Here is a 24,947-nt window from a genome sequence, read left to right on the forward strand (position 1 = left end):
TTTAATTATAGAAAAATTTACTTTTCTCCTCTGATTTGAAACAGCTTCTTAAATGCATTTTAGCTTATGTGACCATTTTTTACTTCTTTCCAATTTTGCCTCTGTTTATCAAAGCCATAACATTGTATATCTAGCTCATCTAGAAATTAAGCCTTCTCTTTCTTTGTTTTCCCCTTCTGAATCTTAAGAGATCATCTCAAAATATGCCATTGTTGAGACTCTAGATCATATCGATTTGAAACAGCTTCTTAAATGCATTTTAGCTTATGTGACCATTTTTTACTTCTTTCCAATTTTGCCTCTGTTTATCAAAGCCATAACATTGTATATCTAGCTCATCTAGAAATTAAGCCTTCTCTTTCTTTGTTTTCCCCTTCTGAATCTTAAGAGATCATCTCAAAATATGCCATTGTTGAGACTCTAGATCATATCTACACATTCTTGAAACAAGGAAGAAGCCATGCTACGCTTGTCTACCTAACATTCAACGTAGTGGGATCAAGTGACGCAGGATCCATGAAACCAAGTGTCATTTTCTAAGTCTCTTACACAGTGATACTCAGGCCAGCTAGGCCAAACCAGGGCCAGGGATGCTTTAAACAGAACACAATGGCACACTCAGAGATCCACTGTTGAAAACATAACTTCTATCTACATTGTTTGCAGAAAACGCTAATAAACATTCACTTTAAAAAGTATTTAACTTTTGAGTCTGCTGTCCGAGAGCAGAGGCATACAGAATATGTGCATCCTGGTTAGGAATGACCAGGGCAGACATTGTTGGCACTCTGCCCCTGAATCCCTTCTCCCTGTTCTATGTACCACCACCACCCCTTGTCCCCTCTCTCTGTTGGACAGTGTGGCTTGTTTGACTTCAGGAAACTGCTCATGGGCTACTGAAACCATATTGCTCATCTGCTCAGGAAGCTAGGCATGAGTTCTATTTTCCTTTGTGGTGCTGTAATGAAATATCTGAGCAAAAGTAACTTCAGTAGGAAAGGGTTTATTTGGCTTAATGCTTCCAAGTCCATTGTTGAGGGAAGTCAAAGGAAGAAGTCAAGGCAGGAACCTTGAAGTCAGGGCTGCTTGCTATTCCTGCAGCCTTACCTCCAACCAGGGAACTCACATACAGCTAAGTAAATACAGCAGAAACTGGGAAGGAATGTTGCTTGCTGGTTCACTCACAGGATCATGCTTAGAACAGAGAACAAGGGGGCCGTCCTACGTACAGATACCTATGGAATGCCATGGTTAGAAGGATCTTTTCTTTTACTATTCCCCTCTTTCATCCCTCCTCCCACACTCTGTTTTGGTCCAGGTCCACTCAGGAACTACTGCAGATGCATGGGGTCTATCTCACCAACTCGGGAAAATTTCCTTCAGAAACAGACAAGATATACTCTTTTTATACACGTCTCAAGATCCCAAAACACAGTAGTTCCTTAATCAGTGTTGTTTGTTCACCTGTAACCAACTAACCTCATCTCATTTTTAAAAGTTGAGTACATAATTTATCATCAAACTAGGATGTTTTGGGCACCAAAGAGAGGAAGCTATTAATAATTAAGTTCAGAGAAATTAATAAACTGAGACTGTCCCTGGGTAACTAGGGCTCCTGTTCACCCTACACATTTACCATGTTCAATAAAGGGCTTCCGAATGTGTGAGGACTCACTGGAGTCCACGAATGGGGGGAAACTCACATCTAGATCTTTGAGTGGCTGAGTTTAGACTCTGGGCCATAAGAGAAATTATGATAATAGTGGTTTTCTACTGTTGAGTTTTTCTCTGTGTTTTTGAGCTCTGAATACCGAAAGCATTGCATAGTTTTGAGCACTATTTGCAGCAGGTGTGGGCTGGAAATGTCAATGGACACACAGGTGGCTATGAACAAGATGATTCAGAAGCAGCTGTGCCCTTCTTAAATCACTCAGAATGGTGCCCATGTGATGTGCCATCTTGGACAGACCGCTGGAGACACCAAGAATCAAGAGCTGTGTGAACTCCCAAAGCTCTTTACATGCTCTGCTGACACCTTAACTTCAACCAGGAGGCATACTCACGATTTTCACAGTGCTGCCCAGTGTAGCCAGCTAGGCAAGCACACTTGTAAGATCCAGTTGCATCAAGGAGGCATGTGCCATCATGGAAACAGGGGGATGAGGAGCATGCTGGAAGAGAAAGGCATCCCTCAGTCCAATAGTGAGTCTATCTCCCCAAGTCTTGATAGACTACCTAAAACAAACATACAGGCATGAAATGTCAAATGATGCTGATACTGCTTGACATTTTTGAAGCCTGCAGAACTATGCTCAAGATATCTACACACAGTCTGAGAAGCATGAGGTAAACACACATAGGAGCATTATTACATTCATGAGAAGCAGCATCATGCTTGTTTATCTCCCATAGGGACTCCAGAAGCATCTTCTAATAGCCTTAGGTCATCTTGCCTCACATCCTGAGTACTAAAAGACAGTCACTAGAAAATGATCTTCATGACATTGTTGAAGGTGTACTCAGAATTTCCAAGCATGTATTCTATAAATATTTGGCCCTTGCAATCTTAATATGTGTTCAACTAAGTAAAAGTTATGAGCTCAAATATGCTGGGGGAATGTAGCTGGTATTCAATTCAAATACTGTGTCACTCTGAGTTGCTGTTTTCTCTGTGTTGAAACATTCTATCCAGAAAAGAGGAGGGAGGGTAACAAGGCTCACAAATTTCACATAAAACTTGCAGGGTTCAGGAAGCTAGAAGAGCTTACAGGACTCAGGAGGCCTCTCCCTGGGGTTATATAACCAATAAGGAATCACTGCAAGAGAGAAGAATCTTCACTATTATAGCTGCCAGTAAACTGCAAAGGGAACTCTAGTGATGTAACTTTTGGGAATTGTCACCTGTCCTTGGGTAGAGTTTCAAGGTGACACACCTGTCTGAGTCACCCATGCTCATGTAAGTAACCCCAATAAACATGATGCTTTACAAAGCTGATTTGGATGAAATTTTCCTTGGTCTATCATTATCCACTATATATAGGGGGAATATAAAAAAAATCCCCAGGAAATGCCACTCACCAGGTAACGGATCAGATTTCTTTGCTGCAGAACTTCTAAGTTCAACGGCTTAATAGTCATGTGAGGCTCTAAGAATACACATAATATTTGGTCTTTGAAAATCTTACTGAAGCTCAGAGCCCAAGATTTACAGAGCATCTAAGGGACTCTGGTGGTGGTGGTGGTTGGAACAGATTCTACAATCCCCCATTGGCTCTAGAATTCAAACACTTGGTCAGCTGGTGGCATTTTTGTGGAGGGCCATGCAACCTTTAGGAAGTGTGGCCCTGATGGAGGAAACATATCACTGGGGGTGGGCTTTGAGAGTTCACAGCCTTGCCCCACTTCCAACTTGTGTTTCTCTCTCCCTCTCCCTCTCCCTCTCCCTCTCCCTCTCTCTCTCTGCCCCTGGATAGATACAAAGATACAAGGAGCATTCTAGATTAAAGTTACATAAAGAAAAGTGTATAATGACTATAACTTGAAGCATAATGCAGCTAGTTTATTCTGGAAAAGCAGAAGTGTTATGAGGTAGTTAACAAAAGTACAAAGTCACAGCTTAATGGAGAAAAGAGAGAATAATACAGGTCCTACAGGGCAGGTTTTGAAATACAGGTTTGGGACAGGTATCCTTAACCAGAGGGAATAGCTTGAGTACAAGCAGACAGATGGGTATGTTTGATGGACAAGAGGTGGCACTGCCTGTCCATAACTAGCTGCCCAGACAATCACTCTGTCTGGTTGTCTTAAGCACCCACGGATGTTTCTTGCCTCACTTCCTCAGTAGGTAATGCAGGGTATCATCACTGAACGTGGGTCTGGCCACAGGTTGATCACACTCCAGGAGCATCTGTCCCTGCACAGCACCATGGAGCACAGCATCGGAAGGAATCAGACACTCAGATTATAAGGGGCAACTGTCCAGAGATGCTGTAAGCACCATCTTCGAGGATGGGAAGAGTGGACAGCAGGGCTGCTGGTCTTTCTTGCTGAACATACATGACTGAAAGAATCCAGATTCTATGATCTCTCACCTCCTTCCCAAGACTTGCACATTAACAGGATGCCCTTAGGGAGAAGGGCTAATCAGAGCACCACTGTACACACATTCTTTTCTTTCACTACTATTATTCAGTAGTTCTTAAAACTGACTTTTAAGCCTAAGATTGCTGTGTAAAAATTGATGCAATCCAGACTCACAATACAGAGATATGGGGTGATTCCTTAGAATTCAGTGTTTTGTTCGGTTGGAAAAATCCTACCTCTGAATATGATCAAAGAAGGCAAGAATTGAAGTTGAACTTAGTGCGCTCAAGCAAATGACATTTGACACTGTAGTTTAAGACTTTTTAAAAACTTTTTTTTTATTATTGACAGTTCTATAGCTGTATGTAACATATTTTGGACATTTTCACCTCCAGTAATCTCTCTCATCCCCTCCCACCCCCACTCAAACCATTCCTAATTCTTCAACAAGTCTCCTTTTTCACTTTCATTTCTTTGTGTGTGTGTGTGAGAGAGAGAGAGAGAGAGACAGAGAGAGAGAGAGACAGAGAGAGACAGAGACAGAGAGAGAGAGACAGAGAGACAGAAAGAGACAGAGACAGAGACAGAGAGACCCACTGAGTTTAATAGGGTTTCTTACATGAGCATGGGTGGGTGTTATTTACTGGAGCGTGGGCATGTAGTGTAAGACTTTAGATACCTATTTTACAAAGACATGGGTCAAGCAGTTGTTGAGCATTTACTGTATACTAGACTGCGCAAACCCCTTCTTCCAGAGCTCCTTTGAGAAGCAGCCTATATTGTCTTTCCTTTATTACTACTTAAGAAACTGAGGCCCAGAGAGGCAGAAGAGTTTTCTCACAGTCACACAGTTTCATTACAGAGTCAGTACTTAATTATGAGAGACCCCCTTCATGTGATCTCTAGAGTCAAATGCTTGCACAGGGATCCTAGGCTCCACCCTCATACCTGTGTGGCCCTAGGTACATAACCCAGCCACCTCTACTTCCTCTGTATAAAGAAGTGTAATTCCTAGTTTGTCTCATCATTGCTCTCTCTTCTCTCATTGCTTCTAAGAGCCCAGCATCCTCAGTTTCAATGAAGATATTCAAGGAGAAAGGGAGAGAGCTAGAAGGGCAATCTTACAGAGCAAGCCATCCACAACCACATTTGTCTCTGTTGCCTTTACCTGTGATCTCCTCAAAGATGGCATGGAAGCCATCAAAGTTCTTGGAGCCATCAGAGTGGAAGAGGACGTGGAGTGAGGAGCCCGTGCTTCTGATGGGAGCTGGCCGCTCATTACCACAGAAACGCTTGATAATGGGGCTATCACTGTTGTCACCATCACGAACCTCAACATAATCATATTGGCACATGTAGTCAAACTCCAGGCTCAACATGCCAAACCTGCATGGGGAAAGGGCAACAGAAGGAGCAAGTGGACCCAGTTCTAGCCTGAGACCCTGGGCATATGTCCAGGGTCAGATGATGACCTTATGGAGATAAACTTTGATTTAGAAGACAGACAATAAGCAAAGACACACACACACACACACACACACACACACACACACACACAATCAAAAAAAACAAGGAGCACTAATCTATATGAATAAAATAAATTAGATAAGAATACAGATTGGTTCAGACAGGGAAAGAAGCATCACCTGTTAGGAAGCTCTCTCTGAGAGTCTGATATCTGAGCAGATGTTTAAATAATGCAACAAAGCCAGATCTGTGAAGGTCATGGATCAGAGTCCAGGAAGGGGGATCTGTTAGTGCAGAGGTCCCAGGGGTAGTAATGAGCGTGGCATGTTCGAGAAACTGAACGAACGTCAAGGATACCGCAAGACTGTGAGTGAAGGGGCCAGTAAGAAGTAAAATCACAGGGAGAGCCAGCATTCCTGCTTGCTGGGAGCTCAGGTTTCACTACAAGTCCAGTAGGCAGCCACCAAGAGGTTTCAACAAGAGGAGAGCTGGATTTCAGATTCTTGAGGACCACTGTGGCCATTCTGAAGGGAAGAAATAGTAGAGCTGGCAAAGGTGGAAGCTGGGAGACCAGTCAAGAACCAGGACTGCGTCTCAGTGAGAAACAGGGGTGCTTCAGTAGAATGCTGGCTGTATGGGTACAAAGGGATGTGGGTGGCCTTGAGATGGTTTTACAGACAAGAGAATAGATTTTTACAGCAGTGTGGATGTGGTAATTGATAGAAAGGGGTCATCAGGGATGACCACTGAGCTTTGGGGCTAAACATTCTACATATGCATCCAAGCATTTCCGTCATTACCATCATCCCTGGCCAGGAAGCCCAGTTTTAAATAGATGAAATGAAATCATGCTAACATGTTTCTAAATCCTCCACCATCTTATTTCAGGAGAGTTTTATTTTTGTATCCTGGGTCTTAGAGAAGCTCTGAAGTAACCATTTGTCCTAGTCTTTGAAAGGCCGGAATTTAGCATTTAAAACCTGTTTTCTCATCCCCACAGACCCAGTCCTGAGTCCATGAAGCAGCGGAGGATAGCCCCTCACTCTCTTCTTGAGACAGCCTTCCTCTAGGAAAGCCCAATCATTAAGCCTCATTCCCAACCCCAGATCCTCAAGATGTGGGGGCACTACATACCAAGTCCAGTTTGGATGAGGAGGACTGAGAACCTTGTTTTGCTTCATCCTTTCAGTTTGGGGACTATGCTGCCCCTCTTGAAGGGTAGAACCATTCAAGAAGCCAGAGTTGGTCCACTCGGAAAATACTTACTAAAAGCTTGCAGCCTAGAGGATCAGGGATTTTAATAACCTACACCCTCACTACCAGCAAGAGAAGGACAAAGTCCTTAGAAATTCAGCTTCTTTGGAGAGGGAGAAGAGAGGTGTTTCTAAGAGAGAAAAAATACACTAGAATAGAAAAACAGTGTTAATGTTCCATCTTTGTCACCAGGACACAGGACCCATCACTGTTTCCTTATAGCCTCAGACCCTTTATATCTGGACTAGGCCCCTTACCTCAACTGGATAATGAACCCAGGTCTGGCGTAAATGGTCCACTCGCAGTGAGCATTTAAGGGATAGCTCTCCAACAGAATCTGACCCTTTGGAGCTCGAAGAACCTGGCCACATCCTGAAAAGAGAAGAAAAGATTAAGACATAGAAAATGGGGTCAATTCTCTACAAATATTTCTTAAGTTAGTCAATTTGCATAAATTAATTCACTTATTCCACCCAGTAATATGGGACAGAGTTGCACCATCCCAGCCTTCCAGTCTTGTCACTGAGAGGCTGAGGTTCAAAATGACTTGTGTCTTATATCATCTGACTCTCCTCAGCTCTACTCACCTCCTGCTGCCTCCTACAGTAGGCTCAGAAGGTAGACCCTCCCATAGCATTTATCTCTCCTTCCCATCTAATTAGACAACGTGTATTCTCTGGCCAGTTATGTATTCATTCTGTGACCAACTATATGGCAAATGTCTCCTTAAGGCATGAGTCTAGAAGGGAGAAATGATGTTCAACCAGTTGAACTGGATTGATGGTTTCGCATTGTTTTCTCCCCACAGCTCCCAAGTCCTCTTGTTCTAGCTCTCATTAGGACTGCCAATAAAAAACATAAAACAGAAACCATGGATAACAGACAAGTTCCTGGCTGAAGCAGAAGCAAGGATCCTAAGGCCTCTGTGCTCATGCTTCTCTGGTCCTTTATTTCCAAAGAAATCACTAAGATGTGAAAATCACTGAACAGTAATTCTTCAAATTCTATATTTCCTAATGCAAAAGTATACCATATTAAAAAAAAAAAATTGGGGGAAATGTCTTCAAGTAATTTTTTTGGTCTTTTTGAGACAGGGTCTCCCTGAAGCCCCAACTGGCCTGGAACTAGCTATGTAGACCAGGTTGGCCTCAAACTCAGAGATCCACCTGCCTCTGCCTCCCGAGTGCTAGGATTACAGGCGTGCACCACCATGCCGAGCAGTCTTCAAGTAATTTTTTAAGAAAAAGATCATTCAAGTTATGTAAATATATGGTATTATTTACCTGAGTTTGACAAATTATGAACCAATGGGCCAAATGGAGCCTATCCTGTTTCTGTAAATAGTTTTATTGGCCTTCGTATGGTGATGCTCACTTGTAATCCCAGCACTCTGGAAGACTGAGGCAGGAAGTTTGTGAGTTGAATCTCCAGTTGAATCTCCACAAATCAAAGTATTTATCTAGACATTCATAGGAAAAATTGATTTACTCCAGCTCTATTCAGGAATCCAGACATTCTGAACTCAGGACATGCAGTTATACTCCATACACCAGCCCCCTGAAAAGTATAACATCACAGAGCTAATAAGAACATATTAGTATCAGTGGTACTCTCCCATGCACAATGACAGTAGAAATATGGATACAGTCTTAGGAAAAGAGCCCAAACCCCACTTTTGACAGGGTGTGAAGCCCAGGGCTCCACACTTTTGTGAAAACTATCGTTAAGATATCCAGTCTGTCTTCTCACTGAGATTTGTGCGGCTGCTGCCCTGCTCCACACATGAGAAGTGTTACCTACTGCTGGCCACCTCGGGCCGCCTCAGGTCCCCGTGGAGTCCCAGTTTATCCCCTGGAATGGCTTTCTTTCATGATACAACTGCCGTTGGTTCATCCACACTTCTGTAAATAACCCCAAACCCATACTCCTGTAAGTAACCCAAATAAACTCACTGGTTCACCACATTAGACTTGGGCAGGAATCATTTATTTGATTGGTCCTCAGTGCCCTATCTGACATGAACAAACATTTGTTCACATCTTCCCAGGAAAGTCACACAACACGGTGAGATTTTCAGCCTTGTCTCACTGATGACATGACAAACCCTCTTGAGCCCCATCCTGTTCCCACTCATCTACTGGCTCACTCTGCTCCAGCCTTCTTTCTGGCCTAACACTGGGCCTTGAACTTGCTCTTCCTTTGACCTAGAAAGCTCATCTTCTTCCATCTCTCCTTCCTTTAGGAATTAACATCAGCTGCCACTTATTCAAAGAACCCTTCCTTGACTATACAGTCAAAAGAGGTCCTCCAAATTCTACAGTCTTGTCCTTATCCTGTTTGGATTCTTTAACATACAATGCAGGCTGAAATTATTTGAATTTACCTTTGCTAGCTTGTACACCTGGAATGGTACCTGTAATATTTGTTGAATGAATAAATGATGATGCTATTATAAGTTGGGCACTGACTGAGGGCCTTGCAAAGCTTATTTCATTTAATCCTCAGGATAAACCTAGGGAAATATCATCTTCCCATTTTCCAGATGCAGAACACCAAAACTAAGTAAGGACCATCCCAAGCTCAGATGGCCAACAAATCAGAAGACCCTGCAAATCTCTGTCCTAATCATTAAATCTAGGAAACTTTGGAGTCTTTCTGTTCTAGTTTGTTTTTCCATTGAGGTAACAAAATACACTGACCAATACCAACTTTGGGAGGAAAGGGTTTATTTGGTTACATCTCCGGGGTCACAGTTCATCAAGGAGCCCAAGGTAGAAACTCAGGGCAGGAACCTGGAGGCAGGACTGAAGCACAGGCCATGGAGGAACACTGCTTTCTGGTTTACTCCTCTGGCCTGTGTTCAGCTTGCTTTCTTATATAGCATAGGCCCACCTGCCCAGCGGTGGCACCACCCACAGTGGGCTGTGCCCTCCCACATCACCCAGTAATCAAGAAGATGCCCCACAGACATGACCACAGGCCAGTCCAATGGAGGCAATTCACCAATTGAGGCTCCCTCTACCTAGGTGTGTCAAGCTGACAGCTAGAGCCATCTAGCACACTGTCCTTTGAAGCTCAGTTTTATCCCCACCAGCTATGCAGCCTTGCATTGTTACTTACCTCTCTAACCCTCAATAAACCTGAGTCAAATGTGGATAAAGTGGCACCTAGATCAGATGGTTTGTGAGGTTCAAACAGATGATTCATGGAAAACCTGCAGCAGGAAAATCAGTAAATGTCAGCTGTTGCTACTGTATGGCTTAGCAGGGATTTGAACATGGATCTGCCTAGTCTGGGTAGTGGGTCTGGGCTGATACACTGCACTGCCTTAGGGACTTCCTGATCCAGCCCTCTCCTCCCACACCACCAGGAAGCAGCAAGATTTCTCCATCTCTCTCAGAACTCCATCTGTGAAGTGCCCTCCCCAACTAGAAGCACACATTCTTCCTGCACACCTCACACTTTTTCTCGCCCACATCTGCCCATCTGCTGCAGGGCTAAGGAATTGCTACCACTGGGTGTGAAAGACAAAAAAAAGCAGCCTCCCAGCAGAGCCTCCACCCCTCAAAGCCTGGCAGCTTCCCAGCCTGCAAGGTGTTAAAATCCCAGCTCCCTACCACCCAGCTTCCTCCTAGGAGCACCAAGTTAGAACCAGCATGAAGGCTGCCAGCCTGCTTCCAGTTCCTTCCCTCATATGGAAGCTGGAATCTGACAGCCTCTCCATTCCAGTCTCCCTGGTGAGCCCATTGGGGCTTGCACCAGCTTGGGGGTTTCGTGCAGCCTCTGGAGGACTGGGAGCCCCCCAGCCCCAGCCAGGGAATGTCGGATGACTCGTGCCTGCCAGTCCAGGGCTGGCCTCCAGAAGAAGCCAGGATAGCAAATATATGCAGGGTCTGGGCTCTTCATCATGTTGTTCCCTTCCACTCTGAAGGGGAAGGCAGATTCAGTTCCAACATGGGGAACAACGTCTGGCCAACCAGAGACAAAGAGGCTACTTTCTGGAAATGTACTTAGAGAGGGGGCACTGGGCAGAAAGGAAGAGACGGGATCCTACTCTCTCCCTCACCAGTGGCTCCTTGAGGGACTTTCCCACTCCTGCCTCTCCTCTGGAGTTGGCTGCTCTGGGTGCAGAGACAAACTAATATACCTCTCTGTCCAGGACAGAACAGTGAACACAGCCAGCATCCCTGCCAAGGAAGTGCCACTGGCCAACGGGGCAGGTGGTCTTAAGTTGAAAGACTAGAGTGGGCTCAGAGCCCAGAGAACATGCTTAGGTTCCCTAATGATGTTTTGCTATGTCTCTGTGTGTGTGTGTGACCAGACCCTCCCTGAGGCCCCCAAATTCTGAACTCATTCCTATCCTTGCCCATAGCTACAGGCCAACATAAGAGGGACAGCTGGACAGACCTTGTTTCTATTCTACAGAGCTGAAAGGAAGTCTTCACTAATTTCCAAACTAGTAAGAGAGCTGGAACTTCCCTACAGAAATGAACACCCCAAACACTCAGAGAACTCTCATCGTCTCTAGCATGACGAGTCTGTGGCTGGACAGAGACATAACACATTTCTGAGAAGTGGCTTAGCTTTGTTTTTCTTTAATCTTTCCTCTTAGGAAAGTAAGACTCAGAGAAACTGCTCTGAGAGGCACTGGTGCTTGTTGTGCCCCTTTCAAAGATGACTTGGGAGGTGGGGCTCGGTCCACAATGACAGCTTGAGCCTGAATTCCTGCTCAGCCATTTCCTGTGACCCTTGGCAAGCTCACAGTCTTCAGAGCTGGTGCTTCTTATTTGGAGATAAGACTAATAATCGTATCTATCATCAGGATTTTTCTTATTTGAGGAATTAATTAAATGTGATTTTAAAACACATTTTTAGTAATTCTCTTTCAGAATTTCACAGAATGTATTTTGATCATATTCAGATCCCTCCCCTACCTCCACTCCACCTTACTAACCCACCCACTCCACCCCCACTTCACGTTGGTTTTAAAGCTTATGGAGCCTAATTTGTGTTCTCCACATGCTCTTAGGTGTGGGTACAAGCCATACAATTTGGTCAACCTACCTGGAATCACACCTTGAAGCTGATTCTCCCTCTCTATCAATTGCCAATAGTTCCTCAGCTAGAATAGGGGCTTCTTGGCCACCTTCCCCCTCCATGTTGAGGTTTTGTCGGCTTGAACTTATACAGGCCTTGTGCATACTTTCACAATTCCTGTGAGTTCATGGGTGTAACTGCTCTGCCTTCTGGAAAACACTGTTTCCTGGTATTCCTCCACCACCTCTGGATCTTACAATCTTTCCACCCCTATCTTTTACAGTGATTCCTGAGCCTTTGGAGGAAAGGATGTGATATAGGTGCCCCATGCAAGGCTCAGTATCTTATTTTCTGCATGTTGACCAGTTGTGGGTCTCTGTGTTAATCATCATCTGGTGTAAGAAGAAGCTTCTCTGGTGAGAGTTGAGAGATACATTAATCTATGGTATAACAATAAGTCATTAGGAGTTAGTTTAATACTATGTCCATTTAGCAGAACAATTAGCAGTAGGTTCTGCCCTCTGGCCTTGTGACCTGTCTTGCCACAGGTTCTTGGCCCTGATAACAGTGCCATGTATGGATCCATCTTGTGAAGTAGGCCTTAAATCCAATCTGAAGATGGTTGCTTACTCCCATAACATTCATGCCAGTATTGCACCAGCGAGCATAACTTCCTAGTTGTTACTGCAGCTCGCCGGGTCTACAGATAGGTAAGGTTGATGATTACTTTTTCTCTTCTAGTACCATGTATGGCACCTTCCAGGACTATGAAAGTTAGCAAGAAGAGATGAAGCTTTGAGGTCAATAACAGCTTAATTTCTCCTTGTTTGTGCACTCATGTGCATAGTGTGTTCAGGAATAGGCTCTTACTATCAAGTTCTGGTGGGTAACCAAGAGCAATGGCAATAGCCAGTATTGTTTGAGCATGAATGGGAATTTCCTAATCAACACTCCAAAAGAGGGAGTCCATTAGTTCAGGCTGATCTTGAACTTTTAACCAATGCTGAGGATGGCCTTGGACTTCTGATCCCTTTGCTTCTACCTCCCAAGTGGTGAAATTACATGAGTGGAACACCATGTCTGCTTTTTTATGTGTTGCTGAGGATCAAACTCAAAGCTTCATGCATGCTATGCAGGTACTCTACCAACTGAACTATATCCCCAGCCCCAGCTTAAAATTAACAATAAGAGACAACAAATATTGTTATTTCTCATGAGTCTTACCTAGATCAGAGACAAAGTCTTGGCATAAGATTCCCAGGGACATTTTAGGTTTTGACCCATGCTCCAGATCTAATGAGAGCCACATAGTAGCACTAGCTACCCATCAGACCTAACAGACACACAGATGCCAGATCTAATTCCTAGATGATAGTCTACCTAGATGCAAATCTACCCAAGCACCAGGTCAGGAGCATGAGGAAGACTGTACCCTGTCTATGGTTTGAGTCATCCACCATGACCTGCCAGGGCCATGGCCTCAGCTGCTTTTGATCTCCAGGGATAGTTCTGGGAGATTGTGGGAGACAAGTTCTAGGGCCAACATTCAGGATTTTCATCTTGACCCAGCCACTTATAGTTATATAACAACAGTCCCCTCCCCCATTCTCTCCTCCACCATGTGCATTAGTGTCCTTACCTATTAAATGGCTCTGATGAGGGCTAGAGTAAGGGCTAAATGAATCACTACATCAAGGTACTTTGAACAATGCCTGGTTCATAGCAAGTGCTGAGTGAAGGCTTTGATTGGGGCTCTTGTCTTCACCAGGAACAACTAGAGGTTTAGGAGTGACTCCCAAGCTGTGATTCGGCCTAAGACCCCAATCAACCGTGTATTTTATAAAGACTGATGACTTTATGATCACTTTCTTACCTAATGACAGTTCTGTGAAAACAAGGACATTGTCTTGTTCAGCCCTTCATACATATCAAGCTGGTGCCTGATGAATTGTTAACTGAATGGATAAGTATAGCAAATAATTCATTAGCTCCCAGAACAACCAAAACATTTTGAAGTCCCTCCTTCCTAGACCACGTGGGCTGTACCTTCAGTTAAAATGGCTGTTCAGCAAAATAGTATCTACCACCCTGCTGCAGAAGATATTTCCTCTCCTAAGCTACCAGGCTCTTCACATAAATGTGCATACTAAGATCACCTTGCCAATCCAGTCCAAAAAAAAAAAAAAAATCAGGATCTGGAAGGGGCAGAATAAGGAAGTGGCTAATTGCATTCAGCCCCCATTATTCTGTCTTGTTCCCCTCAATCCTTCCCCCAATACCCTTCTTCTTGCATATATGAAAACATCACAGCAAAACCCAGTATTTTATACAATTAATATACACTAATAAAAATTTCAAATCGAAGACGTCGGTGGTGTCTTCTCTGACCTTCAGTTTGGCTGATTTTTTGTTAGCCTAGCTTTAATTTTTTGATCCTTTCTTCTGTTGTGCCCAACAGGATCTCAATTCCCTTGAACTATTGCTTTTTTATTTCAAATATTGCTTTCTTCAGTACCAGGGTGTCCATTTGGTTCTTTTTAACATTTTCTAAATCTCCCCTGAAATTGCTCATATGTTAATTCATTATATTCATCATTTCCTATAGATTCTTAAATATATTTATTTATCTTTTTCTTTTGGCTTTTTGAGACAGAGTCTCCCTATAGTCCCTGCTGGCCTAGAACTTGCTATGTAGACCAGACTGGCCTCAGTCTCACAGAGATGCCCCTGCCTCTGCCACCTGTGTGCTGGGATTAAAGGCATGTGCCACCATGCCCAGACCTAATATGTTTATTTTAAAGTTATTCAATAGTCCTTATCTGAAAATTCTACTATTTACTCATCTATAATCTGTTTCTTTAGGCTAATTTTCCTCTTTACTGTAGTTCATTTCTTGCTTCTTTACAACAGGAAACATGTCACTTCTTTTGATTAGAACTTCCTCTCCTCTATTAGGCAGGTAGGATGAAAACTAGTCAGTTCCATTCAAACAGGAATTAGCAGGTTGGGACAGGACTAAGGCTAGAATCCCACTAAAAGGGCCTTGAAATCCAAGCACCAGGAACCCTAGGAAATCTCCCATTGATTTTCAACTCCTCCTTCCAATTACCTTCAAGTCCCCAGCTACAAGACTTAAGGAATGGTGAGATTATGAGACTGTGAGACCACAGGCTTATGGATCTGCACCTCTACACCCATCTAGAAGTCCTGTCTATCCTTACCCTGGTCTCTGCTTATTCATTAAAACACTGTTTCAGAAAATACTAGATAGACAAAATTGTCTCAGCTTTACATTTCTAGTACAACAGACCAGCATATGAGATCACCAAAAGCCTGGCTTCTCCCCTTCCTCTGGCAGGGGATCAAGCATCCTGGATCCTTGCTCACCTAGGAAGAAATCCTCCCTCTGGAGGTTAGATTCTTTTAGGTTCTACATTCACAGATATCCGATGGTCTTAAAGAACACTGTGCCTTTTCTCTGGTTCTTACTGTTTAAGTAGAAAGGGTCTTTCATGCCTTATACTCCTCCAAGAAAAATGAGCTATAGTTGATGGATTCTTTGAAGGTATAAAATGCTCTGCCAGAGTGAAAAAAACATGAACTCCCAGGTGTCAAGAACTTAGACAGGAAACAAAGTACTGTTTATCACATACTACTTGTCCTGGGATGACATCCTCCTCATTCTTTGTTTTTCTCTCAGGCAATTTCTTTTACTACACTTCTATATTAATTTCTTTCCTTGTCAAACACACATATGTGCACACATACATGTTCTCACAAACAACAAAAAACTCACTTCATGGCTCTGGTTTAAGACTAAGAATAGCATTGTTCTAATTTCATTTATGCTGCTGTAATAAAACGCCCTGACAAAAAGCAACTATAGGCTCAAAGTCCCAGGTTTCAGCCCATCATATCTGAGGGTCACAATGGCAGGGGTTTGGAGCAGCTAATCACATCCACAGATAAGAGCAGAGAGAACTGAATGCATGCATGCTCTCTCGCTTGCTTGCAAGCTTTCTCCCCTCTCACACTGTTCAGGACCCTCTGTCTAGGGAATGATGTCATTCACAATGGGCTGGGCCTTTCTACATCAACTAACAATCAAGACAATCCCTCACATACATGCTCACAGGACAACCTAATCTAGATAATTCCTCACTGAAATTTCTACCCAGTTGATTCTAGCTTTGTAGAGTCTAGATTGTATCAAGTTGACAGTTACAGCTAACCAGCACATGTATTAACTATTTATTGAGCACTTACTTTTCTCAGACTAAAGGATTTACAGGCAGCACTTAATTCACACACACACACACACACACACACACACACACACACACACACACACTCACTAAGAACCACTGTTATTTTATAAAAGAGAAACTGTGATTGCGAATTTGAGTGAATTTTCCCAAGACCACAGAAGGAGTAGGTTCTACTGAATCCAAGCCCAGACTGTTCACCACCACATAATCCTCTCCTCAATCTGGACCCAACTGTGTACTGTTCTTTTCCTAGAAAAGTCAGAAACAGAAAGCTGCAGCAAGATGATCCAGTTTTCTACGACTGCACTCCAAATGCTCTGTGTCCCTGTCCCTCTCTTCCTCTCTCCCTCTTTTCTTCCCTCTTGGCTCCTTTCCCCTCTCTAATTTTCTCTTCATCATTGCTGGTTGTAGCTCAGGCACCAATCTGCACAAATCATCTTCTCAGATGCTCTAGTCCTCCAACATTTGGGGGCATGGCCCAAATCCAGTTCCTCTGCTCCTCTGCCTCTGTCTAAAACATGAATAAGAAGATTAACATATTAGGGGACCATAATTTTTTCCTATAAATCTTCTCTCATCTGGGTTGCTTTCCTAACCTTCTATGATCCCCAGCATCCTTCAGGGGCTAAATGGTTGGGAATCAATGTGATATTGGATAGAAGGGTAGCATTCTCGTGGCTCCAGGCCCTCTTGATGCTCCCCTCTGTGAGCAGCTGAGAAGCAGTCTGAGGGCCATGTTAAATAAATACCATTCCAAGATGAAACTAGATCCCTATTTTTCTTCTTGTACAGAAATCAACTCCAAATGGACACAAGACCTTAATGTAAAACCTGAAACTCTGAAACCGCTAGAGGAAAAATAGGGAAAGCACTTTAACATACAGGCATAGGCAAGGACTTTCTGAATAGGACTTCTGTCACTCAGGAAATAATGCCAACAACTGACAAAGTTTCTGCATACCAAAGGAAACAGATAAGTGAGAAAACAAAAAACAAAAAACAGCCCATAGAATGGTAGAAAGATCTTTGCTAGCTGTACATCTGATGGAGGATTGATATCTAAACTATATAAAGAAGTCAAAAAATTTGACAGGAAGAAATCAAACAACCCAGCCAATAAATGGGTTAATGAAATGGACAGTTCTGAAATGGCCAACAAATACACAAAAAATATTCAAATTCATTGCTCATCAGAGAAATGCAAAATAAAACTATACTGAGATTCCATCCTAGCTAAAATGGCAGTCATTAAAAAGACAAATAACAACCAATGTTGGCAAGTATGTGGCAAAAAGGAACACTTATACACTGCTGGAAGGAAAGCAAACTAGTCCAGTGGCTATGGAAGCTAGTATGGAGGTTCCTCAAAAAACTAAAACTAAAACTGCCACATTTCCCAGCTATAACACTCCTAGGTATTTACTCAAAGGGCTCCAACGTCAACACATTACAGACACTTACTCATCAATGCTTGTTACAGTACTATTCACAATAGCTAAGTTATGGAACCAGCCTAGGTTCCCAACAACAGAGGAAGGGAATTTTAAAATGTGGTTTTTACACACATATATATGGAATTCTTTTCAACCATAAAGAAGAAAGAGGTGATATAATCTGCAAGAAAATGGATACAACTGTAGACAATGATAGGCCAGTCTTAGAAAGACAAATAGCATATGTTTTTCTCATTTGTGGCTCCCGTATTTTATATAAAGATATAAAACCATGTATGCGCATGTATGTGAAAGTAGAAGAGGAAGATGAACAAAGGGACTACTGGGAGGTGGGAGGGATGAGGAAGAGGAGAGTAGGTTATGGCACAAATGTGCTCAGTATACAACATATGCTTGTGTAGATGCATCCTTGTGCAACACAGCACATGTTCAAAGAATATATATAAATATATGTGAGAATTAAATTTTAAAAGATATAGCACAACACCCTCCCCCTCAAAAAAAGTTTAAAAAACAAACCTCCATTCCAGTATTCAGCAGTGGAAGAGAGCACGGTGGTTCCACTTAAGAAATCAACTTTCTAGTTTAAGGATCTCTGAAGGCAGCCTCGTTTTTAACTTTAGCTGATAGCACCTCACATGGCCCACACCCAGACCACAATTCCTAACCACCACTTCCCACTGAAAGGACCCCAGAGTCATGGAGAAGGGACTGGTTCCAGGACCTTGGATCAGACATAGAGGTGAACTTGAAACACTCCCAAGAAGTGAGAAGTGAAAAAACATCCATAGACAGCTTGAAGGATCTTCACCGGCCACATCCGGGAAAATCTGAGCACCAGATGAAAAATTAGCTAGGCATCATAAAACATATCTGTGTTCCTGGCACTTGGAAGGCTGAAGATACCTCAGGCCATCCTGGACTAATTATTGAGAATATTAAAATTTATTAGTCCACAATGCGGAAAATGAGAAAGAATGTCAGGTGGTGAATTCAGGTAGACTAAAGGGATGTAGAGTGTTCTTTCAACACCGTAGATTTGAAACTATTCAAATTTAAAAGTTGAGAGAGGAGGCTTAGAGATGGCTCAGTGATTAAGAGCACGCACAGATCTTGCAAAGAACCCAAGTTCTGTTCCCAAGACCCACGTAAGATGGCTCACAATCACCTGGAATTCCGGCTCCAGGAATCTAATGCCTCTAGCCTCCTCAGACACCTGCACTTATGTGCACATTCCCCACTCCCCCCCACACACAATTAAGAAAATAAATTTTAAAAATAAAAGTAAAAGGTTGAAGGAAGATAGAAACAGCTCTTTCCTGGACTCGGGCACTCTGCTCACTCTCCTGGAGACCAGAATCTGCCTGCAGTTATGAATAAACCCATCACAAACTGAGTTTTAAGACTGTTATGAGGTGGGCTAACACAGTCATCAAACATGGACAGAGAACAAATCAAGGTGCTATTTCACCTCTTCAGCGCTGACTGCTCTAATAGTTGAATAGAACCATTCTGACCCTTTCTAGTGTTAGCTTGACAGTTCTCCTTCTTCCTAAGGTGTTATATGGTACTCAGGGGGGCAGGAAAATGCCTGAACCCTCCAGATGGTACCCAAAAGGAAAGATGCCCTCCCCCTTCAGGATAAAGGGTAGACTGAAAGGGTTCCTTGGGTGCCATCTACTGGAGAAATGCTTATACTGCCACATAGCTCCTGCACTACCAGGCCTCTCCATGTATCCAGCCTCCCTCATCATAGGAAGGCAGCATGGTGTCCAGCTCCAAACAGGACTCAACAGACAGACAGATCAATCACTTCTTACTCTGAGTTCATGTCACATTTATGCAGTGCCAGTATGCAGTATAGCAATCTAGTAACATAGAGCTGATGACCCCTTAGGCTTAACCTCACTGTGTTATGTGGTAGCCAGCCCAAATGTTCCATTTGTGCTTGTGGCTCTGATAACACACAACGTGTAGGATAAGGCTTTCAAAACAAACAGAATGGAATCATACAACCCTATTTGGACCAAGACAGAATGGGATGCAGACAGGAATCTAGCCTTTCTTTTGTCTACTTCATCACATCAACCGTGCTCCAAGTTCTTTTCTCACTCTTTGTTTTGATGCTGTCTCTCTTTTCTAAATGGAAACATAACATGTCAAGTTCATGTTGAAAGGCAGAGACAGAGAGAGACAGACAGACACAGAGGAACATGGGGGACATCCGGAATTGCAGACATTTTGTTTTCTCTGGTCCTTACTCCTCAGTATATGACTTCAGGTAAATTACTTCACATCTCTGAGCCTCAGTTTCATTGTCTGCAACATGGGAGCACAGATTTCATAGGCCAATGATCCCAGGTGAAATGGGGCAAGCTCAGAGGGCACTTAGCACAGCTCCTTCTATTCAAAATTAACAGCTGGAATATACGCATGACAATTCTCTCCCTCCAGCCTCAAACAGGACAGAGGTAGGAAGCTCCTTCTCCTCCAACTCTTACCTTAGCCACTGGTCACTCTTTTCCTGTGCTATTTCCACTCATCTCCTCAGCTGCTCTTTCTCTGAGACTCTTCTTGCATCAGCTTTTACTGTCACTAGACACAGAACTACAGGCATCACATGCAGTTATCTCACTTTCAAATCAGCTCTACTAGACAGACAGCATTATTTGCCATTTAAAAGAGAAGACAGTGCTATGAGCAAGGCTGTGACTTGCCCAGAGACACATGTGGTAACAGGCAATCATCACTTAAAGGCAGATCTGTGTCATTGCAGAGTGTATAGATTGTCCTGCCCAGTCTCATAGAACAGCTGCCAAGGAGAAGATGGGGTTACGGCCTGCAGCTAACCTACATCTGGAAAATATCCACAAATATAGCCCCAAATACAATTTCCTAGAAACCAATGAAAATGGCATGGAAAATTTAAATCTGCAATGTGTTAAGGTTCAGATAGCCCCACTCCCTCACCAACAGGGTCTCACAGACTTCTCAAGCTCCTGAGAAAAAGGAACTGAGTTGATAAGAGCCTTGATTTTTGAAGTCAAGAGATGCAGACTTTTCTCCACTGTTTGGGCAACACAACAGGCTTCCCCTTTGATCTCTAAAGAGAACAGGTTTTAACAGTCCAGCTCTCCCCCCTCACCCCTGTCCAACTTAAAAAGAAAATACATCTTCCCACCTTCTGCAGGAAGCAGAAGCATTCCTCCTTAAAAAGACCCCAGCTCACGACCCAGACAGACATTTTCCCTGCCTGGAAGGGAATCTGTCCCATGTGTTCTTTTGCTAATAAACTATTCCGATGGAGTCTTAGATCTGTGTCCTGGTACATTCTCCTGATCAATGCTATTCCTCATACGGCTACTTTTTACCTATCAGATGGTGCCAAAACCCAGTTCTTACTTCAAGGGACCCACCTGGACTTCTCCAACACCACTAACTTGGCTCTCAGGTACACTTCTTTTCTCTCTCCTCCTCTCCCTAGCCCTCTGCTTTGCTTTCACTTCTTTCTGGCTCTCCTTACTGGGAAACACTCTGCCTTGCCTGCGTCTTCTTTTGATTTACTTTCCCAATGATTTCCCTCACTGCTGCCTGGGATGGACCTGCTTCATCTGTTCCCTATCGCGGTTCCCCCACCTGCCACTCACCAACAGCATCTCACACCCCTCCCCCACTCCTTTGCCATGGGCCTGCAAGGTCTGCTGTCTTCCATCCTTTTTCCTGTCTTTCTCCTCTTCCACTGCCTTTCTTCCTCACTTTACTCGGGATGATTTCTGATACCACTCAATCTAACACATGCAAATCCTCTGTATCCTTCTCCTCTCTCTCCCCCCCTCCCATACTAAAGCTTTCTACTCCCTGCTGTGTGCCTGCCAGCCTGCCACAGGTCTGACCTCCCATGCAGGCTCTAAACCTGCATGATCCCAAGGCATTATTTCCCTTCCCTCTATTCACCCCCTCCAGGCAGCTGCCAAGACTGCCAGCTTGCTTGCCCTTGGGATTTTTTTTCTTTAACATTCTAATGAAATGTTAAGTTTCCAGCTGGGCCCTTTCTTAAATTCTCTTATAAATTAGGCTAAGAACCCTTTAGGGGACCTGGACCCTTTCTCCCCATTTTGACCCAACTAGCCTAAACCAGCTGGGCAACTTTGCTGGAGCATTTAAACAATTTCAGGTGGCTTGCCCCATTGACAAACAAAAAATGTTTTAAAAGCCTTTTTTTCTCCTAAAGTTTTTCTCAGGCAAAGGGGCTCGAAATTTTGATCTTAGGCCCTCTTGGGCATCAAGCAACTGGTACTCAGGTGCCTACTTTTCTAACTAGACCTAACCATTTTAGATTTCACTATACATAAAAGGTTACAGGCACTGCTCAGGAGAGTCATATGCTTTCAGACAAACGAACACTGATTTATATGCCCTGTTCCTTCTGTTGCCCTCATGAGTTTCCTTTCCAGCATGGCTTGTGTCTACAAACTAAGAGCTCCTGAGAACGTGGCTTTACATTCACAGCTACAATGGTTGGTGAGAAACATGGATTTCTTTAATTTGCTTTTCTATTCGGGTCACATATATAGGAGATATATATATCTGAGGGTACTTTCTTCTTTAACATCAAGCCTAATCTACCAGTACCAGGGGTACCTAGGATTCTCTTGCAATTTATTTTTGCTTTCGTTTCTTGATGATGTCATAGAATAAACAATCCATTTCTAGTTCAGACTAAGGTAATAATGCCAGATCTACACAATGGGAGTTTAAATTTAACATCGTTTAGGGCCTGTTTCTAAAGGGGATTACTTTGAGTTTTAACTTCTTCTATGGTATATTTACTGTTTTTTAAAGGTGGTTGTTTTAAGTTTTTACATTGTTTGACATATTTATGGATATTTTAAAAGGAATTATTTTTAGGTTTTGACATTGTTTGAATGACATCTTTATATGGTCATTTTAAAGGAATTATTTGGATTTTAACATCTTTTATATGATATTTGCTAATGTCTAAAAATGACTATTTTAAATTCCTACTGTTTTACATAGTATATTTGTTAGTTTCTAAAGGGAACTTATAGTTTTTCGAGCCATTTGCCTTCAAGGTGTAAAGGGAGCTGACACTTTGTGATGACTGGACCTGTGAAGCACATGGAAATTTGCTGTACTCCAGGGCCCAAACCTTACAAGAGACAAGCTACTACCAACACATAGTTACAACAATGAGAGGTAAAAAGTAATAGCCTACTTGGATGGGAGACTTAAGATGCAGACTCCACTGGTCCCAATCACTCCCCTTTTCTGCATTGTGGTTCTAAGCCTGTTTTTCTCTGAAACAGAGTTATTTCCTTCTGTGATACTCAGATGCTCTATGCTTGCTTATGTCCCTGCCCCATCATTCCCTGAGTTCTTTCTAGTTATAATGTCAGGGTACTATTAATTATATTGGTAAATTGTCACATGCTTTTTGAGCTCACTGAGACGCTGATTCTGGAGATGGAATTGGCCCTCCCACTTCAGACTCAAGCCTATTATCTCAAAATGTGTTCTCCAAGACTTTTTCAGGTTCAGGCTGGCCCCCTGACCCTGTGACAAGAAGGAGAACAACAAAACAGCCTAAGAGTAAAGGCACTATGCAGTTGAGAACTACTAAGGTATAAATTTATTTCAACAGAGGGTATTACTGACTATAATAAAACTAGCTAATGGAATTATTTTCAGTACCCTTTAGACTTTATTTATTCTTAACCTAATCTGTTAATGTTTCCTTTTGTCCTTCCTATCTCCTCTGATTTATGTTCTTAGATTGACAAAGTTTTATTAACTTCCTCCAGTTATTTAGCTCTTAAAAAAAGAAAAGATGCAATCTCAAATCTATATGGAAACTTAACTCTTTCTTTAGACTACTAATTACCTATACAAAACAACATCTAAGCTAGTTGGGTAAAATCCTATTTGTTGAATACCATTTTTTGTTTTTAGTTTACTTCCATGGTGTTTTAAGATGTATTCATTTTGTTTGTCTATTTCAAAGGTGTTTTAGTTTAAAAATGATAAACCAACCACATTCTCAACAAAGACTATATAATTAAATATGTGTACACAGTCAACATAAATTTGCTTCTTAAAGCAAATTTAAAGCATATGCTTCTTAAAATTAATTTACTTGGTATCATATTAACTTTTTTAACTAAAATCTCATACAAACTAAAAATGTTAAATTAACACCAAAATATTTTTCAGGCCAAAATATTCTCTTTAATCTACAACATGATTCCTGGTACTAAAATATATAAATTAATTTTAAGTACCTCTCTCCCTATCTCTCTCTCTCTCTCTCTCTCTCTCTCTCTGTCCCTCTCTCTCTCTCACCACTGCCCTTCTGGGCACTACTAAACCTCTACTAAACCACCACCCTTCTGGGGCTCACTTCCCTCAGCCTCTACTAAACCTCAGGATCAACTTCTTCCACAATCTTCCCTCCCTTCTGGCTCACTGCGTTTTTTCCGCTTTTCTTCCATCCCATTCCTTGTACTTTGTCTCCATCTGCTGGCTGGTCCTGTCACACTCTCATTGCAGGGTTTTCCACTCCTCTCACTTGCCTCGAAATCACACATGTGTCGGAAAACCCTTTCCTTTCTCTGGATATAGGACACTATTTCCAGAGATAGGGACACGCACTACTTCCTGTCCAGGACAGGATCTCACCTTTCCTCTCCCTGATGATGTGATTGTGGGATGTCGCCTTCTGGGACTTGGAAATAACTCAAAAATAATAACTCAAACCCACGCAACAAAAAGGGACATTTTGTTTTGATGCCTGGTTCTCCTCGTTCTCATTGTGTGACTGATGCCAAACCCCTTTTCCTCCTACTCCCTCCCCATCTCTCTCTTCCTCATCTGCTATGCTTTCCTGCCCAGACTCGTGATCCTGCCTCCACTTCCTATGGAGAGAGGATTTTCTTTGTCTCCCATCTGCCTGGTTCTGTCTCTACCTCCTTCCCACTTGCTCAGTTCTTTATCTCCTCTTCACTCTGTATTTAATCAGTCACTATGGGAACCACCCACTCAAAGTCTCAGGGTCTCACACCTCTTGCTTATCTTCTTAAATCCTTAAAACTCTTAGGACTTTCAGATACAATCAGGCCAAAACGCCTGAAGTTCCTGTGTACCACTGCCTGGCCTCAGCACGAGTTAGATAATAACTCTGTTTGGCCAGACACTGGAACCTTAAACTTCAATATTTTGAGAGATTTGGAAAATTTCTGCCATCGTAAAGGCAAACGGTCCGAATTACCATACAGCCAAGCTTCCTTTGATCTCCGTGTTAATCCCTCCCTCTGGACCCCATGTTCTTCCCATCATGTTCTTCTGGCTAAGACAGCTTCACGGGATC

The 24,947-nt window shown here is 42.8% G+C and overlaps 1 protein-coding gene across 1 annotated transcript in view; it reads right to left on the minus strand.

Annotated features, from left to right (window-relative positions):
- The window catches only part of Pamr1 (peptidase domain containing associated with muscle regeneration 1), a 109,279-nt gene that overhangs the window by 41,464 nt on the left and 42,868 nt on the right, over nucleotides 1-24,947 (minus strand). The window contains exons 4-6 of the mRNA XM_008852380.3: nucleotides 7,062-7,176; nucleotides 5,252-5,469; nucleotides 2,064-2,171 (exon numbers count right to left, since the gene is read on the minus strand). Of these exons, the coding sequence (XP_008850602.1) occupies nucleotides 2,064-2,171; nucleotides 5,252-5,469; nucleotides 7,062-7,176 (441 nt within the window). The remainder of the gene's footprint in view (nucleotides 1-2,063; nucleotides 2,172-5,251; nucleotides 5,470-7,061; nucleotides 7,177-24,947) is intronic.

This window comes from Nannospalax galili, unplaced genomic scaffold (assembly GCF_000622305.1).
Source record: "Nannospalax galili isolate Female #2095 unplaced genomic scaffold, S.galili_v1.0 scaffold126, whole genome shotgun sequence".
NCBI lineage: Eukaryota > Metazoa > Chordata > Mammalia > Rodentia > Spalacidae > Nannospalax > Nannospalax galili.